At 34.8% G+C, this 18,720-nt stretch overlaps 1 protein-coding gene across 1 annotated transcript; it reads left to right on the plus strand.

The window, feature by feature from the left end:
• Positions 1–18: 18 nt before the first annotated feature.
• Positions 19–18,436, plus strand: LOC138335596 (DNA ligase 1-like). Its single transcript, XM_069284764.1, has 7 exons — positions 19–116; positions 6,670–8,447; positions 8,908–9,182; positions 11,056–11,233; positions 11,419–11,482; positions 15,469–15,568; positions 15,873–18,436. Exons 2-7 carry the CDS (start codon positions 6,818–6,820, stop codon positions 15,915–15,917), a joined length of 2,292 nt encoding a protein of 763 aa, XP_069140865.1. The 5' UTR covers positions 19–116; positions 6,670–6,817; the 3' UTR covers positions 15,918–18,436.
• The last annotated feature ends 284 nt before the right edge of the window (positions 18,437–18,720 follow it).

An 18,720-nucleotide genomic window follows, 5' to 3' on the forward strand; every position in this document is an offset into this window, starting at 1 on the left:
CCTAGCTGTAAAACAGAAGATTCTGACTTTGAAGATGCTATAAACGAGGAGAAAGAAAAACTTCTGATGGAGAAACCGCGGAGAAACTGATCCAGGGACTTTGAGAGGAGAGCCAGGTCAGTGCATAATCCGAGGTCATATGTCACTTATAGTAGCACATGATGTGTACTGTAGATAATCAGAGGTCATAGGTCAGGCATAGTGCACATGCTTAACTTACACATATAAGAGTTTGGCTTTGACTGATGTTCAGTGATTTATTAAGTTGTTATTTGTAAAGGCAGAGGTTCACAGTTCTTAATTAGTAGAAACAGCAGCTGTAAAACATGGTTCATTTACTGTAAAACATGGTTCATTATACTGTAAAACATGGTTCATATACTGTAAAACACAGTTCATATACTGTAAAACATGGTTCATACTGTAAAACTGTAAAAACATGGGTTCATATACTGTAAAACACAGTTCATATACTGTAAAACACAGTTCTTAAATATACTGTAAAAACATGGTTCTTATACTGTTAAAACACGGTTCATATACTGTTAAAAACACCGTTCATATACAAAAACACAGTTCATATACTGTAAAACATGGTTCATATACTGTAAACACAGTACTGTAAAACACAGTTTCATATACTGTAAAAACAGTTCATATACTGTAAAACACAGTTCATATACTGTAAAAACACGGTTCATATACTGTAAAAACATGGTTCATATACTGTAAAACACAGTTCATATACTGTAAAACAATGGTTCATATACTGTAAAACACAGTTCATATACTGTAAAACACGGTTCATATACTGTAAAACACAGTTCATATACTGTAAAACACAGTTCATATACTGTAAAACACACGGTTCATATACTGTAAAACATGGTTCATATACTGTAAAACATGGTTCATATACTGTAAAACACAGGTTCAGGTTCATATACTGTAAAACATAGTTCATATACTGTAAAAACACAGTTCATATACTGTAAAACACAGTTCATATACTGTAAAACATGGTTCATATACTGTAAAACACAGTTCATATACTGTAAAACACAGTTCATATACTGTAAAACACAGTTCATATACTGTAAAACACGGTTCATATACTGTAAAACACAGTTCATATACTGTAAAACACGGTTCATATACTGTAAAACACAGTTCATATACTGTAAAACACGGTTCATATACTGTAAAACACAGTTCATATACTGTAAAACACAGTTCATATACTGTAAAACACAGTTCATATACTGTAAAACACGGTTCATATACTGTAAAACACAGTTCATATACTGTAAAACACAGTTCATATACTGTAAAACACAGTTCATATACTGTAAAACACAGTTCATATACTGTAAAACACGGTTCATATACTGTAAAACAGGTTCATATACTGTAAAACATGGTTCATATACTGTAAAACATGGTTCATATACTGTAAAACATGGTTCATATACTGTAAAACACGGTTCATATACTGTAAAACACGGTTCATATACTGTAAAACACTGTATATACTGTAAAACACAGTTCATATACTGTAAAACAGGTTCATATACTGTAAAACACAGTTCATATACTGTAAACTGTTCATATACTGTAAAACATAGTTCATATACTGTAAAACATGGTTCATATACTGTAAAACACGGTTCATATACTGTAAAACAAGGTTCATATACTGTAAAACATATGGTTCATATACTGTAAAACACAGTTCATATACTGTAAAACATGGTTCATATACTGTAAAACACGGTTCATATACTGTAAAACACGGTTCATATACTGTAAAACAAGGTTCATATACTGTAAAACACAGTTCATATACTGTAAAACACGGTTCATATACTGTAAAACACAGTTCATATACTGTAAAACACAGTTCATATACTGTAAAACACGGTTCATATACTGTAAAACACAGTTCATATACTGTAAAACAAGGTTCATATACTGTAAAACACAGTTCATATACTGTAAAACATAGTTCATATACTGTAAAACATGGTTCATATACTGTAAAACATGGTTCATATACTGTAAAACACAGTTCATATACTGTAAAACACAGTTCATATACTGAGTTCATATACTGTAAAACACAGTTCATATACTGTAAAAACACGTTACTGTAAACTGTTATATACTGTAAAAACACAGTTCAATATACTGTAAAACATGGTTCATATACTGTAAAACATGGTTCATATACTGTAAAACACGGTTTCATATACTGTAAAACATGGTTCATTATATACTGTAAAACACAGTTCATATACTGTAAAACATGGTTCATTATACTGTAAAACACAGTTCTTTATACTGTAAAACATGGTTCATATACTGTAAAACACATGGTTCATATACTGTAAAAACACGGTTCATATACTGTAAAAACATGGTTCAATTTTCTGTATAAACATGGTTCTTATACTGTAAAACATGGTTCATATATACTGTAAAACATGGTTTCTTATACTGTAAAACATGGTTCATATACTGTAAAACATAGGTTCATATACTGTAAAACACAGTTCATATTACTGTAAAACACATGGTTCATATACTGTAAAACACAGTTCTGTATACTGTAAAACAACAGTTCATATACTGTAAACACAGGTTCATATACTGTTAAACAATGTAAACATGGTTCATATACTGTAAAACACAGTTCATATACTGTAAAACATGTTCAATATACTGTAAAACACGGTTCATATACTGTAAAACACAGTTCATATACTGTAAAACACAGTTCATATACTGTAAAACACGGTTCATATACTGTAAAACACGGTTCATATACTGTAAAACATGGTTCATATACTGTAAAACATGGTTCATATACTGTAAAACATGGTTCATATACTGTAAAACACAGTTCATATACTGTAAAACACAGTTCATATACTGTAAAACACAGTTCATATACTGTAAAACACAGTTCATATACTGTAAAACACGGTTCATATACTGTAAAACACGGTTCATATACTGTAAAACATGGTTCATATACTGTAAAACATGGTTCATATACTGTAAAACATGGTTCATATACTGTAAAACATGGTTCATATACTGTAAAACACAGTTCATATACTGTAAAACACAGTTCATATACTGTAAAACACAGTTCATATACTGTAAAACACGGTTCATATACTGTAAAACACAGTTCATATACTGTAAAACATGGTTCATATACTGTAAAACACAGGTTCAGTTCATATACTGTAAAACATGGTTCATATACTGTAAAACATGGTTCATATACTGTAAAACACAGTTCATATACTGTAAAACATGGTTCATATACTGTAAAACATGGTTCATATACTGTAAAACACGGTTCATATACTGTAAAACATGGTTCATATACTGTAAAACATGGTTCATATACTGTAAAACACGGTTCATATACTGTAAAACACAGTTCATATACTGTAAAACACAGTTCATATACTGTAAAAACTGGTCATAAAACACAGTTACGTTTCATATACTGTAAAACACGGTTCATATACTGTAAAACATGGTTCATATACTGTAAAACACAGTTCATATACTGTAAAACACAGTTCATATACTGTAAAACACAGTTCATATACTGTAAAACACGGTTCATATACTGTAAAACACGGTTCATATACTGTAAAACACATGTTGTTCATATACTGTAAAACATGGTTCATATACTGTAAAACACTGGTTTCATATACTGTAAAAACACAGTTCATATACTGTAAAACACACAGTTCATATACTGTAAAACACGGTTCATATACTGTAAAACACGGTTCTATACTGTAAAACATGGTTCATATACTGTAAAACAGGTTCATATACTGTAAAACATAGTTCATATACTGTAAAACATGGTTCATATACTGTAAAACATGGTTCATATACTGTAAAACACATGGTTCATATACTGTAAAACACGGTTCATATACTGTAAAAACATGGTTCTTATACTGTAAAACACAGTTCATATACTGTAAAACACAGTTCATATACTGTAAAACACGGTTCATATACTGTAAAACATGGTTCATATACTGTAAAACATGGTTCATATACTGTAAAACACAGTTCATATACTGTAAAACACAGTTCATATACTGTAAAACACAGTTCATATACTGTAAAACACGGTTCATATACTGTAAAACATGGTTCATATACTGTAAAACACACACGGTTCATATACTGTAAAACACGTTCATATACTGTAAAAAACATGGTTCATATACTGTAAAACAGTTCATATACTGTAAAACACGGTTCATATACTGTAAAACATGGTTCATATACTGTAAAACACGGTTCATATACTGTAAAACATGGTTCATATACTGTAAAACATGGTTCATATACTGTAAAACATGGTTCATATACTGTAAAACACGGTTCATATACTGTAAAACATGGTTCATATACTGTAAAACACAGTTCATATACTGTAAAAACACGTCAGTTCATATACTGTAAAACACAGTTCATATACTGTAAAACATGGTTCATATACTGTAAAACATGGTTCATATACTGTAAAAACATGGTTCATATACTGTAAAAACATGGTTCATATACTGTAAAACATGGTTCATATACTGTAAAACATGGTTCATATACTGTAAAACACAGTTCATATACTGTAAAACACAGTTCATATACTGTAAAACACAGTTCATATACTGTAAAACACGGTTCATATACTGTAAAACACGGTTCATATACTGTAAAACATGGTTCATATACTGTAAAACATGGTTCATATACTGTAAAACATGGTTCATATACTGTAAAACACAGTTCATATACTGTAAAACACATGGTTCATATACTGTAAACACACTATACTGTTCAAATACTGTAAAACACAGTTCATATACTGTAAAACAGGTTCATATACTGTAAAAACAGGTTCATATACTGTACATGTTCATATAAAACATGGTTCATATACTGTAAAACATGTTCATATACTGTAAAACACGGTTCATATACTGTAAAACATGGTTCATATACTGTAAAACACGGTTCATATACTGTAAAACACAGTTCATATACTGTAAAACACAGTTCATATACTGTAAAACACGGTTCTTATACTGTAAAACACGGTTCATATACTGTAAAACATGGTTCATATACTGTAAAACACAGTTCATATACTGTAAAACACGGTTCATATACTGTAAAACATGGTTCATATACTGTAAAACACGGTTCATATACTGTAAAACACGGTTCATATACTGTAAAACATGGTTCATATACTGTAAAACACAGTTCATATACTGTAAAACACGGTTCATATACTGTAAAACATGGTTCATATACTGTAAAACATGGTTCATATACTGTAAAACAAGGTTCATATACTGTAAAACAAGGTTCATATACTGTAAAACATGGTTCATATACTGTAAAACACGGTTCATATACTGTAAAACATGGTTCATATACTGTAAAACATGGTTCATATACTGTAAAACATGGTTCATATACTGTAAAACATGGTTCATATACTGTAAAACATGGTTCATATACTGTAAAACATGGTTCATATACTGTAAAACATGGTTCATATACTGTAAAACATGGTTCATATACTGTAAAACATGGTTCATATACTGTAAAACATGGTTCATATACTGTAAAACACAGTTCATATACTGTAAAACACAGTTCATATACTGTAAAACACAGTTCATATACTGTAAAACACAGTTCATATACTGTAAAACACAGTTCATATACTGTAAAACAAGGTTCATATACTGTAAAACACGGTTCATATACTGTAAAACATAGTTCATATACTGTAAAACAAGGTTCATATACTGTAAAACACAGTTCATATACTGTAAAACATGGTTCATATATACTGTAAACACGGTGATAAATAACGAATATTTGCACAGAGAATGACCACCTTACAAACAACTGATAGGAGTCTTGACCGTGAATGTTATTTCTGTGTTTTACCTTGACAGAGAATGTTATTTCTGTGTTTAACTGTGTTTTAGACTGACAGAGAATGTTATTTCTGTGTTTTACCTTGACAGCGAATGTTATATCTGTGTTTTACCTTGACAGAGAATGTTATTTCTGTGTTTTACGTTGACGGAGAATATTATTTCTGTGTTTTACCTTGACAGAGAATATTATTTCTGTGTTTTACCTTGACAGAGAATGTTATATCTGTGTTTTACCTTGACAGAGAATGTTTTTTTCTGTGTTTAACCTTGACAGTGAATGTTATATCTGTGTTTTGCCTTGACAGAGAATGTTATTCCTGTGTTTTACCTTGACAGTGAATGTTATATCTGTGTTTTACCTTGACAGAGAATGCTATTCCTGTGTTTTACCTTGACAGAGAATATTATTTCTGTGTTTTACCTTGACAGAGAATGTTATTTCTGTGTTTTACCTTGACAGAGAATGTTATATCTGTGTTTTACCTTGACAGAGAATGTTATTTCTGTGTTTTACCTTGACAGAGAATGTTATTTCTGTGTTTAACCTTGACAGAGAATGTTATATCTGTGTTTAACCTTGACAGAGAATGCTATATCTGTGTTTAACCTTGACAGAGAATGTTATTCCTGTGTTTTACCATAGACCTCTTATTTTCGTTAGATCACAACACAAATTTGTACCCCTGGTGGATGAAGAGACTGACTATGATGAAGAGTTTGATAAAAGGCCTCCCAGCAAGCGTGCCATCATCCTCCGAGAGAGTCTTGAGAAGGAGTACAGAGAGTCGGTCCATCCAAACCTAAATGACATGTGGCAGCGATTTAAAGATTTTGATCCCAATAATGCCAGTGAAAGTAGCTTGAACACTCCTCGAATGGATACACTTACAAGCTTAATTAAAAACCCCACCAAGCATGTGGTTCAGAAATACATGGATGACGTCACGTACGAACGTGTGAAAGAAAACCGCTTGATGAAAGAGCTAAACACTCTTACTGAAGAGGCTGAAACAGAAAAGCCTGTGCAGAAAAAAGATGGTGAGAAATCAGCAAAGCAGAGAAAGGAGGCCGAACGAATGCGGCGCGAGGCAGAGTATAGGAAACGGTTGAGTGGTGACGATGAAAGTAATGGTAGTTACGCTGAGATCCTTGCTCATCAAGAAAAGAAGAAGCGAGCGGAGAAGGAAAAGAAGAATAAGGAGAATAAAAACCGAAATAAAGAAACAAAAGCAGCTGGAAACGAGAAGCTGGGAGAGAGTGCTGATACCTTATATTCCATACCAGAAGATACAAGCTTTGAAGCGACGACACCAAATGCACTAAACGACATGGATCTGTTGTTGAAGGCGAAACGTAATCGGCGGAGACACGTTATAGATCCACTGATGGCTAAACTTCATGACAAGGTCCGTCACCAACGCGATAAAATTGACAAGGAAAGAAAGAGGGAGTTACATAGGATGGATAAGCTTAAGAAATTAGAAATGTTACTGAATGCTAAAAAGAAGGGCAAACTATCAGACAGAGCTATTGGTGTGGAACTAGACTTAGTGTCTTCTACAACATCTATATCTGTATCGGATTCCTCAACGCTTTTGGACACTGACTCAACAATGACGACACAGGAAGATTCTAATATTGCTGTCGCCGATACATCCTCTAAAGACAGTAGTACTGATGTCCAGTTCTCTAATAAAAATCGTCAAGTGGCATTTCAGAATAAAGTCAGGGGGCAAACGAATGAGAGAATACAAGTTCAAACTGATGACTCAGAATCTCAAAATGAATCTAGTATTTTTCATCGGCCATTTTCTGCAAAACAAAGAGGCAGTGAGAAGAAAAGAAAGGAGAAAGTTAAGACAAGTACTGGTGATATCTTCCAGCAATCAAAATTCAACAGCAGAAATAAAGAAAATATGGAGACGATTGAAAAACCAAGAAAATCAAGATCGCCTTCTTCACGAAAGAAAAAGTCGGTATCAACGATGTATCCTTCTCCAATTCATGTTAGTCCGCCACGACAACACAGCAAAAACTCAGGAAGGGTGACCATGGTGTCTGAAGCCGTCCAGACTAGTCCTTATATCCCTTCACATAACGATAGAGGAGTCATTCCTGTCCCTCTCATGTCTCCAGAGCGACGGCGAAAACAGCTCTCACCCAATAGGTCAACTTCCCGCTCTCCTGTCAGGCAAAGATCTGCTCAAAAACATTCACCTCAAAGGTCAAGGTCAAAATCTCAGGAGAATAAGAGGACAACTTCGTTTGAGATTAATATGTCTGTGGACAAAGAGGCCAAAAGGAAGCCAAGATCACCATCCACTGATCAAATAGATTATGGCTATTTGTCCAAGGCAGTACCACCTCCAAAGTCGCGAATGTTTACCCCAGAAACCCCAGAGGACACTTGTATAGCAAAACTTCAGGACAGTCCAAACAGTGAGTTGTTTTCATACTTTAAACCGATTTTTTTTGGTGTTCATTTAAATTCTAGGAGATTAGAGTTACGAAAAATAAATTGCCACAAATTAGCTGTGAGAATTTTTTAGTATGAAAACACAAAATTTAGTGGCCACAAAAATAGGCTAATTAACATTATTACCAGTGATTATAGAATCAAATTACTCTGATTTTGTGAGAATTTCTAAAAACTTGACAAATTCCTAATTTATGCCATACTGCAGCGTCATGTGTCATCTATCAACAATGAACTTCTTCCTAAATGCTGGTCGGAACTTAAGTAAATTTGACTGGCCTTATGGGGTGTTGACTTGTACACATGGTTAGGCTGACCTCCTTTGGGCCTGAAGGATAGGCCTGAAGGATGGGCCTAAAGGGCTATTTTCATTTTAGAAATTGGAGCCATTGATTATGAGAAATTATGTAATATGTGTTTCAGGAGGTATATCATGGTATATTCCGGTGTCTGAATCTCGACCTTGGAGACAGCCTCTCAAAGAACAACAAGCTCATGCTATCAAACAGAAACCATGGCAACCAAAGTCTGTGCACCCAGCTGACTGGAAAGCTGTTGTCAGTAGTGACATCCTCAATAAGTCACGTGACACAAAGTTTGACCTTGACCCCAAAGGTCAACGGATAGATGATAAGGATGCCGACAGCTCTGATGAAGAAAATTATGATCCAAAGCCTTTGAAGAAAATGTCATTGCAGGTTAGTACAATATTATTATCCCCCGCCCAACGAAGTTGGCGGGGGATATACAAATGGGTTCCGTCAGTCCGTCTGTCCGTCCGTACTAATGGTTTCCGGAGCATAACTCTAAAACCAGTAGAGATATTTCCACGAAACTTCATAGACACATTAATCTTATGGTCTAGTAGTGCCTTTTGCTATTTTTAGGTTTTCATTTTTTGCATTTTTTCCGTAACCATGGAAACATTGCTGAAAATGTCATATTTTTGTACCAGGTTCGTTTCCGGAGCATAACTCTAAAACCAGAAGAGATATTTCCACGAAACTTCATAAACACATTGGTCTTATGGTCTAGTAGTGCCTTTTGCTATTTTAAGGTTTTCACTTTTTGCACTTTTTTCTGTAACCATGGAAACATTGCTGAAAATGGCAGATTTTTGTGTAAGAATCATTTCCGAAGCACAACTCTAAAACCAGCAGAGATATTTCCATGAAACTTCATAGACACGTTGGTCTTATGGTCTAGTAGTGCCTTTTGCTATTTTTATGTTTTAATATTTTGCACTTTTTTCGTAACCATGGAAACATTGCTGAAAATATATTTTTGTACCAGGTTCGTTTCCGCAGCATAACTGGAAAACCGGTTGAGATATATGCATATAGCTCCATAGGCACATTAGTCTTATGGTCTAGTAGTGCCTTTTGCTATTTTAAGGTTTTCACTTTTTGTACTTTTTTCTGTAACCATGGAAACATTGCTGAAAATATCATATTTTTGTAGCAGGTTCATTTCTGGAGCATAACTCTAAAACCAGCAGAGATATTTACACGAAACTTCATAGAGACACATTCTTTTTATGGTCTAGTAGTACCTTTTGCTATTTTTAGGTTTTCATTTTTTGCACTTTTTCCATTACCATGGAAACATTGGTGAAAATATCATGGTAAATGGTAAATGTTACTTTGCAAAACTCCACCCATCTTTGTGTATATAGTCTAATTTAAATGTCAAGGCTGTATACCTGATTCAACAATTGCAGCCCCGCTCTACTTGAATTATACTCCATCCTTCTTTAGCTCAACTTCCTTTTTCCTGGTTTTTTTCATACAGATAAGTCTCCACAATCAAACTTACTTCAGCTTTGATATCTCCATTGGCGGGGGATCTGAATGACTATGTCCTTGTTATCATCAATATTAACTTTACACTATTTATCAAAAAACTAAATCAACCTTCCATATATACATTATAATTATTGTAGTTACGTGTGCTACATAATGTGCTCTCAATAGGTCATCTGACCCAAAGAGTCGGCATAATCAACAGTCGTTGTGTGACGTCCTTAAACTTCTCATTCAAATTACTTCACAAGAATCAATAGGCCCAAATTACTTATATTGGGACTGTAAAATATACCTGTTCAAAGTCTACGTGTCAAAACAACTATTCTGTACAACATTTGCAATTCCAATCAATATGAAATTTATTTAGAAAAATAATTCTCCAATTTCTGCGCTTAATCATGCTTTTGAAAACGCATGGTAACTACATCAAAATAGCAGAAAAAATGATACCATTCACGATATTTGGACCAAATTGCAAACGAAAAGCAGACAATGTTTACTTTAAATCAACCTTATGTTAAAGATTCATCCAAATTTAGTATATTGCTTAATATAAATCAGAACTCAGTTGAGTTCGATAATGTTCAAAATCAGTCAATATTTGTAAGAGTTACGGGACTTTATAACTTCACCTAATTATTAACAATATTTTCAACTGTAAATAAATATTTTTTGTGATGTTTTAAACTGCTGTGCAGGCGACACATCCACTTCGTGGAATTCTTGTTCATAATAAAATAACTTAAACATAAACTATTTACAACAGGAGGCATTTAAGACTTTTAAGCAAGACACAATATCTCGTGTTGGTGAGCGTCAGAAACGAGTGTTGTTGGCAGCACATGAGCGTCAACTTCAGCATTATTTGGAACAGGAAAGGAAGGAACTCTTCAGTAACCAGAACAACAAGAAAGAATCGAACCCTGATGCACACCCCTTTAGTGGTAAGTAGAACCAACCGTATGGTGTGGTAGGTAGTGGGGGACGGGTGATATATAGTGGAGGATTGAGGGGGACGTGAGATATATGGGGATGATGGTGGGGGATGTGTGATATGTGGAGAGGGTACTCTTGTTAATAATTGTTTTGACATTTGATTGCATTAACCAGGAATTATTTTGATTTTCAGAAAATCTACACAAGCCAAAAAGACGATCAATGTCCAAAAAAGAAATGAAAGAAGTAACAAAGAGGTTAGTTTATATAACGTTTGTTTTAGGAACTTTCTAATCTATTTAAATCGTCTTTTATCCATGGTCCATCGTCCATCTGTTACTGCAATTTCTCCAGAAGGGATCAGTCCCAAACTTAATATGTAAATTTCCCTAGGGTAGTTTTGCATGTTGCATTTTGGACTCGATCTGTCAAGAAGATGGTCGACACAGAGCCATCTTGGACTTTGATAGTTGAAGGTTGTTACTTCACTGCTCTTTCTCAATTTGATTTTTAGCTCACCTGGCCCGAAGGGCCGGTGAGCTTATGTCATGCGCGGCGTCCGTCGTCCGTCGTCCGTCCGTCCGTCGTCCGTCGTCCGTCCGTCAACATTTCCTTTAAATCGCTACTAGTCATAGAGTTCTGCATAGATTGTAACCAAATTTGGCCACAAACATCCTTGGGGAAAGGGGAACAGAACTTGTATAAATTTTGGCTCTGACTCCCCGGGGGCAGGAGGGGCGGGGCCCAATAGGGAAAATAAAGGTAAATCCTATAAAACGCTACTTGTCCTAGAGTTCTGCATGAATTGTAACCACATTTGGCCACAAACATCCTTGGGGGAAGGGGAACAGAACTTGTATAAATTTTGGCTCTGACCCCCTGGGGGCAGGAGGGGCGGGGCCCAATAGGGGAAATAGAGGTAAATCCTATAAATCGCTACTTGTCCTTGAGTTCTGCATGGATTGTAACCATATTTGGCCACAAACATCCTTGGCGGAAGGGGAACAGAACTTGTGTAAATTTAGGCTCTGACCCCCTGGGGGCAAGAGGGGCGGGGCCCAATAGGGGAAATAGAGGTAAATCCTATGAATCGCTACTTGTCCTACAGTTCTGCATGGATTGTAACCAAATATGGCCACAAACATCCTTAGGGGAAGGGGAACAGAACTTGTATAAATTTTGGTTCTGACCCCCTGGGGGCAGGAGGGGCGGGGCCCAATAGGGGAAATAGAGGTAAATCCTATGAATCGCTACTTGACCTAGAGTTCTGCAGGGATTTTAACCAAATTTGGCCACAAACATCCTTGGGGGAAGGGGAACAGAACTTGTATGAATTTTTGCTCTGACCCCCTGGGGGCAGGAGGGGCGGGGCCCAATAGGGGAAATAGAGGTAAATCCTATGAATCGCTACTTGACCTAGAGTTCTGCATGGATTTTAACCAAATTTGGCCACAAACATCCTTGGGGGAAGGGGAACAGAACTTGTATAAATTTTTGCTCTGACCCCCTGGGGGCAGGAGGGGCGGGGCCCAATAGGGGAAATAGAGGTAAATCCTATAAAACGCTACTTGTCCTAGAGTTCTGCATGGATTGTAACCAAATTTGGCCACAAACATCCTTGGGGGAAGGGGAACAGAACTTGTATAAATTTTGGCTCTGACTCCCCCGGGGGCAGGACGGGCGGGGCCCAATAGGGGAAATAGAGGTAATCTTATAAATCGCTACTTATCCTAGAGTTCTGCATGGATTGTAACCAAATTTGACCAGAAACATCCTTGGGGGAAGGGGAACAGAACTTGTATAAATTTTGGCTCTGATCCCCTGGGGGCAAGAGGGATGGGGCCCAATAGGGGAAATAGAGGTAAATCCTATAAATCGCTACTTGTCCTAGAGTTCTGCATGGATTGTAACCAAATTTGGCTAGAAATGCATCCTTGGGCTAAGGAGAACAGAAAATTGTATAAATTTTGGCTCTGACCCCCTGGGGGCAGGAGGGGCGGGGCCCAATAGGGGAAATAGAGGTAAATCCGATAAATCGCTAATAGCCATATAGTTCTGCTTGGATTTTAACCAAATTTGGCCCAGAAATATCCTTGGGGTTAACAGAATTTGTATAAATTTTGGCTTTGACACCCTTGAGCAGAAAGAGTGGGGCCCAATAGGGGAATTAGAGGTAAATATTCAAATTCCTTCAGAAAAGAAACAATGAACTTGTATTCAGAACATTCCTAGGCATTACAAACCAGGTGAGCGATACAGGCCCTCTGGGCCTCTTGTTTTTTTATATTAGGGATGTCAATTTAAACAATTTTGAACAAAAGATTTCAATTAGTGACAATGTTACTACCATCGGTGTTAGTTACCAAACATCTCACCAAATTTATTGAAATATTGTATGCACACTAACATTTAAAAAATCTCAAGCCATTGTAACTAACAAAGTTATTGACCCTTATCGACCGTAAACAATTTACATTTTCGACTTTTTCTCCAATACTGCTGGAGCAAATTCAATGAGATTTGGGACAAACCTTCTTAGCTGAAGACCCAATCAAAATTGTGAATTATATGACCTCCACCCCGCCCCCTCCTGCGGGGGGCTGTTGGCTTGCTACAATATTGTGAATTTCATGGCCCTGGGGTTCCAGATTTTCCTCTAAGGAGAATGTCAAATTTACTATAGTTTATCTAGAGAAACATTATATTGAGTATTTTTTGTTCAGTTTATATGATAGGAAATGAGTCAAACTTGGATAGGATTATTGGCCTGAGATAGCACTTGTACATCATATCCGATTATTTAGCCTGACTGACCCACAGGGGCCAGAGGGGTGGCGACGAAACGGGTCAAAAAGCAAAAACTTCAAAATTCTTCTCAATTCACAGATGTAATACAATCAGATACTCTTCATAGATTATTCATTAAAAGGTCAAATTGATAAAATCACTTCCTTTATGTAGACGTTGTTATCCCCCACCCAAGGAAGTTGGCGGGGGATATACAAATGGGTTCCGTCCGTCCGTCCGTCTGTCCGTCCGTATGAATGGTTTCCGGAGCATAACACTAAAACCAGTATATTTCCACAAAACTTCATACACACATTGGTCTAATGGTCTAGTAGTGCCTTTTGCTATTTTAAATTTTCATTTTTGCATTTTTTCCATAACCATGGAAACATTGCTGAAAATATATTTTTGTACCAGGTTTGTTCCGGAGCATAACTCTAAAACCAGAAGAGATATTTCCACGAAACTTCATAGACACATTGTTCTTATGGTCTAGTAGTGGCTTTTGCTATTTTTATGTTTTAATATTTTGCACTTTTTCCGTAACCATGGAAACATTGCTGAAAATATATTTTTGTACCAGGTTCGTTTCCGCAGCATAACTGGAAAACCGGTTGAGATATATGCACGGAACTCCATAGGCACATTAGTCTTATGGTCTAGTAGTGCCTTTTGCTATTTTAAGGGGTTTTTTTTTAGACACATTTTATGTAGGACTTCTAATTTTGTATTATGCTTTACTTTTTATTTAATATGCATGCAGTAAAACTCAGATATATCAAACTCAATTACTATGAACATTCACTTAATTCCTATGTAACTCGTCGCTGTTTAAAACAAATCAAAAATCGCACTGTTAGCTGCTGAACTTTGTTAAAGCTAAGATCAATTCTGGTATTTTTCAAAGAAGCAAATGTTTTCAAAGTTGGTTTCACTTTGTTAAAAAAAACATAAATATGTTTTGTATATATTCTTCAATTGCAGTTGGGTTTTAAAATACTTTCCCTATACTCTTACTAGCATATAAAATTAATGCATTAATTGATTTAGCTCTCCATTGGCGGGGGATCTGAATGACCATGTCCTTGTTATTTTTTGTTTTACCAAAGGTTTGTATTTTGACACTATATAATGTTGCTCACATAATATAAATGTTCTGACTGACTATAAGAACCTGATGGGTGCAAGGTTTGTGCATCTGTATCAGAACTTAGGTGAGCATGTATTATTTTTCTCATTTTTAAATGCTATAATTTCTTTCTTTAAAACATTTTAGATAAGAAAATATTTTAAATGGCTCATATATGAAAATGTGTACGTTGTCAGTAATAATGGTATTTCCGTCTCAAGATGAAATCTATTACAATACTGCATTTTAGGATTTAACAACTAGATTACTCCCCTTTTTGGAATTCTTTTTATTGTTTATAAATCTATGGAACATGTTTTGTTTTAGGTTGTATAAAAAGCTCCCTGAAGTCCAGGCCATGAAGCATATAAAGAAACGTGATGAGGACTACTCGTTAAATCGTCTTCGAGCTCGAGTCTTCAATAGGGTAGGTTATAACAATGTCAAAATGTCCAAAAACAAAAATGGTCAAATGTTCTTATTGTTTTAACAAACTTTCTTTGTCCAGTAATTTCTTCCATCTCAATAAGCATTAATCTGCCATTTTTTGAGGCCACAGTTTCACTAACGTTGACTGAAACCAAGAAATTTGTGGTTTTTTTTTCTATTTGGTCCCTTTCGGATCTTGACTTATGGCTTACTCTGTGCAATAACTTTGTGAAAGATTAGCCCATCATATTCTACAAACATTTCAATATTTGTTATGAAAAAACTCAATTTTGTTTTTGCAGAAAGTCCAGACGAATGTCTTAAAGAAATCTGGCAAAGACAGATAGCGACTTGAGTGGATGGATTGTTGTAGAATGTCCCCACAGATAGCTACTTGAGTGGATGGATTGTTGTAGAATGTCCACGGATTGATAGCTATAGCATATTTAAAGTAGTTTATTTATTTTTGAAGTTAGTATATAAATATGCAGGATATGTGAATCCTTCGTAAAATATATTTTTAATCTAAATGACTACAGTATTCACTGGTGTCTTTGTATCTATAGGAGTGTCATTCTTAAATATTTTAAGTTACTTTCATATCAAAAAACTTAACATTAGTCAGTTTGAAAAAAGAAAAAGTGGCAAAAGTAAAAATAAGAATCTAGTGTATTTTACTACAAAAATCATGAATAAATAATGTGCCATATATGAAGTAAAACCAGTTATGGCTGGTGATGTGTGTATAAATATATTAAAGATGCTCCACCACCGACAGAGCATAATCAATATTTATTATTAAAGATGCTCCACCACCGACACAGCATAAACAATATTTATTATTAAGACAACAACTGATGTTAAATTGTGTATATATAATTCACACAAGATACAGATAAAATAATCTGTTTTACTTTTGTTGTCAGTACTCCATTCCATATAGGGCATGGTGTCATGGATTTTTGTTGGGATGTAATTACTTATTTTGAATACTTATTGAAGTAAAATAAGAAGCTCAAACATTTCAATGTTATGTAGTGTAAAGTAACTTTTGTTAGTAAAAAAAACCCACCAATAGTTTGTCTGCTCCTGATGAAAATTACAATCCATTGGTGGTGTAACACCTTGGAATTTTATTATACATTTTTTCTTTTCTTTTTTTGATGTAACAATACCTATTAGTATTATTTTTTTGTTTATACAATTTTCAACCAATCAGAGGCTATCATGTCGTAACCATGTCAAAAAATCTTTCCAGAAATGCTAGTGTATAACTTTGACAATTCAAAGGCCCCAATTTTGATACTACATGGCCACAATTTTCTTCCAAAATTGCAGCATGTTACTCGGCATCCCTTAAAGTTTCCATAAATCAATTATCTATGAAATCAGAGACCGAATATTAAATGAAATGCCAAAATCTTTACAAAAATATTAATGCTAAATAATTGCTGAATTTTACCAGCACATGTAGTGCTTCATAGACTAAATAAGTTACATACAAGGTATATAACGTCCCGTGCGTTCCATTTGCAGATTCGTACCAGTTGTATCGATACAAATTTGTTGTATCTCAAATGGACCGTGCCGTACCAGCAGAACTGTGCCGGTACAAGTTGTTCCTTTTCAGAAGCGTACCACTTGGATCCAAGATGACGGACTCGAGATTTTTCATTTGTGATCAAAATGGTTTTTTTTGTTGAAAACAAGACAGAGATTATTTATATCAAATCAAATTACATGGATTATTTATTTCAATCTATTCCGAAACTATTTAGGTATTACTTTTATATCAATTTCATTGTAAACAACGAAAATTCTTGTCTTTTTTATTCAAAGCGTATCTTTTATATAGGTGCCGCCATCATGGAAAAATCCATACGCATTTCATTTGGCGGTGCCCTATCAATTTAGTACAACTGGTACGAATCCGGAAATGGAATGCACGGACTGTTTTACCAGCACATGTAGTGCTTTATAGACTAAACAAGTTTGGTAACACTGATCAACAGTTCATTGACAGCTATCACCAATAGATTGATTTGTACAATTTAGTTGTCTTTGATATAGGAATGAGAGTGATGAATCACCTCTTCTTTTGTATAAGTATTGGGTATTATCTGGTAAGATTGGCTTCGTCAGGTATACACGACTGAGGTTGAGGGAAACAGATGATTTGTTGGACCCTCACAAACTGTTGCCCGAGACCAAAGGCCGAAGGCAACACTTTGTGTGAGGGTCCAACAAAACATCTGTTGCCCGAAAACCCATTCGATAACTATTTTGTTATACCCCACTGTGACGTCACTCCGGTCCTGGTGAAATGATTGCTACATATTTCAACTCTTAGTGCCAAAACATATCTCAAATTATCTAAGTTAACTATAGGTACTCCAAGAACTATCTGAGAAAGAATCATTTACTGTATACATATAGTGTTAATATGCTTAGTAATAATGAAAAGGTGTTGGATGAAATTTTGTCAACTGGTGGTAATCTGGGGCCAAATCTTTGTTTATCTACCACATGCAGAACAGACTGCTGATATTCCGAGTAATAAATATTTGTAGGATTATCAACACCAGTCACGTACATTGTAATCTGATTATACATTGTATAGCTAGGTAATTATTATCTTGCCATAATTGGAGTAGTTCATATTATTTATTTATTTTACATTACACAGATTTCAAGTGAAAAAAAAAGACCAACATTATTCATAGGCTAGGTGTCGTGTTGTATTTATTACTTTTCGAATACAAAAAATTGTATCTGTAAGCTGTCATGTGACTTTTTCATTTTGTGTTTTTATGAAGCAGAATAATCTTTATGTAATTGTATAATGAGTGGGTAGATAGCAATACACCTAAAACACCTAAACATATGTATATTGCAGCATTTAACAAAATAAAATGAATTGAAGATGATATTGACTTTATGTTATCTATCATTTAACAAAATAAAATGAATTGAAGATAATATTGACTTTATGTTATCTATCATTTAACAAAATAAAATGAATTGAAGATAATATTGACTTTATGTTATCTATCTTTGACCAGCTATATGTACAGATATTAGTGAAGGGAAGTAACTCTGGTGGATCAGAATTACAGAAATCCAAAAAGTCTGCTCAGTCAGTGAAGGGCT

The sequence above is a fragment of the Argopecten irradians genome, chromosome 11, assembly GCF_041381155.1.
Source record: "Argopecten irradians isolate NY chromosome 11, Ai_NY, whole genome shotgun sequence".
NCBI classification, from domain to species: domain Eukaryota; kingdom Metazoa; phylum Mollusca; class Bivalvia; order Pectinida; family Pectinidae; genus Argopecten; species Argopecten irradians.

Bases quoted from the DNA above. Each gene is read 5' to 3' on its own strand.
- LOC138335596 (XM_069284764.1), top strand. From the start codon at position 6,818: ATGTGGCAGCGATTTAAAGATTTTGATCCCAATAATGCCAGTGAAAGT. The intron at 11,234-11,418 runs GTAAGTAGAACC...TTTGATTTTCAG, and splicing joins TGATGCACACCCCTTTAGTG to AAAATCTACACAAGCCAAAA. The intron at 15,569-15,872 runs GTAGGTTATAAC...TTGTTTTTGCAG, and splicing joins GAGCTCGAGTCTTCAATAGG to AAAGTCCAGACGAATGTCTT.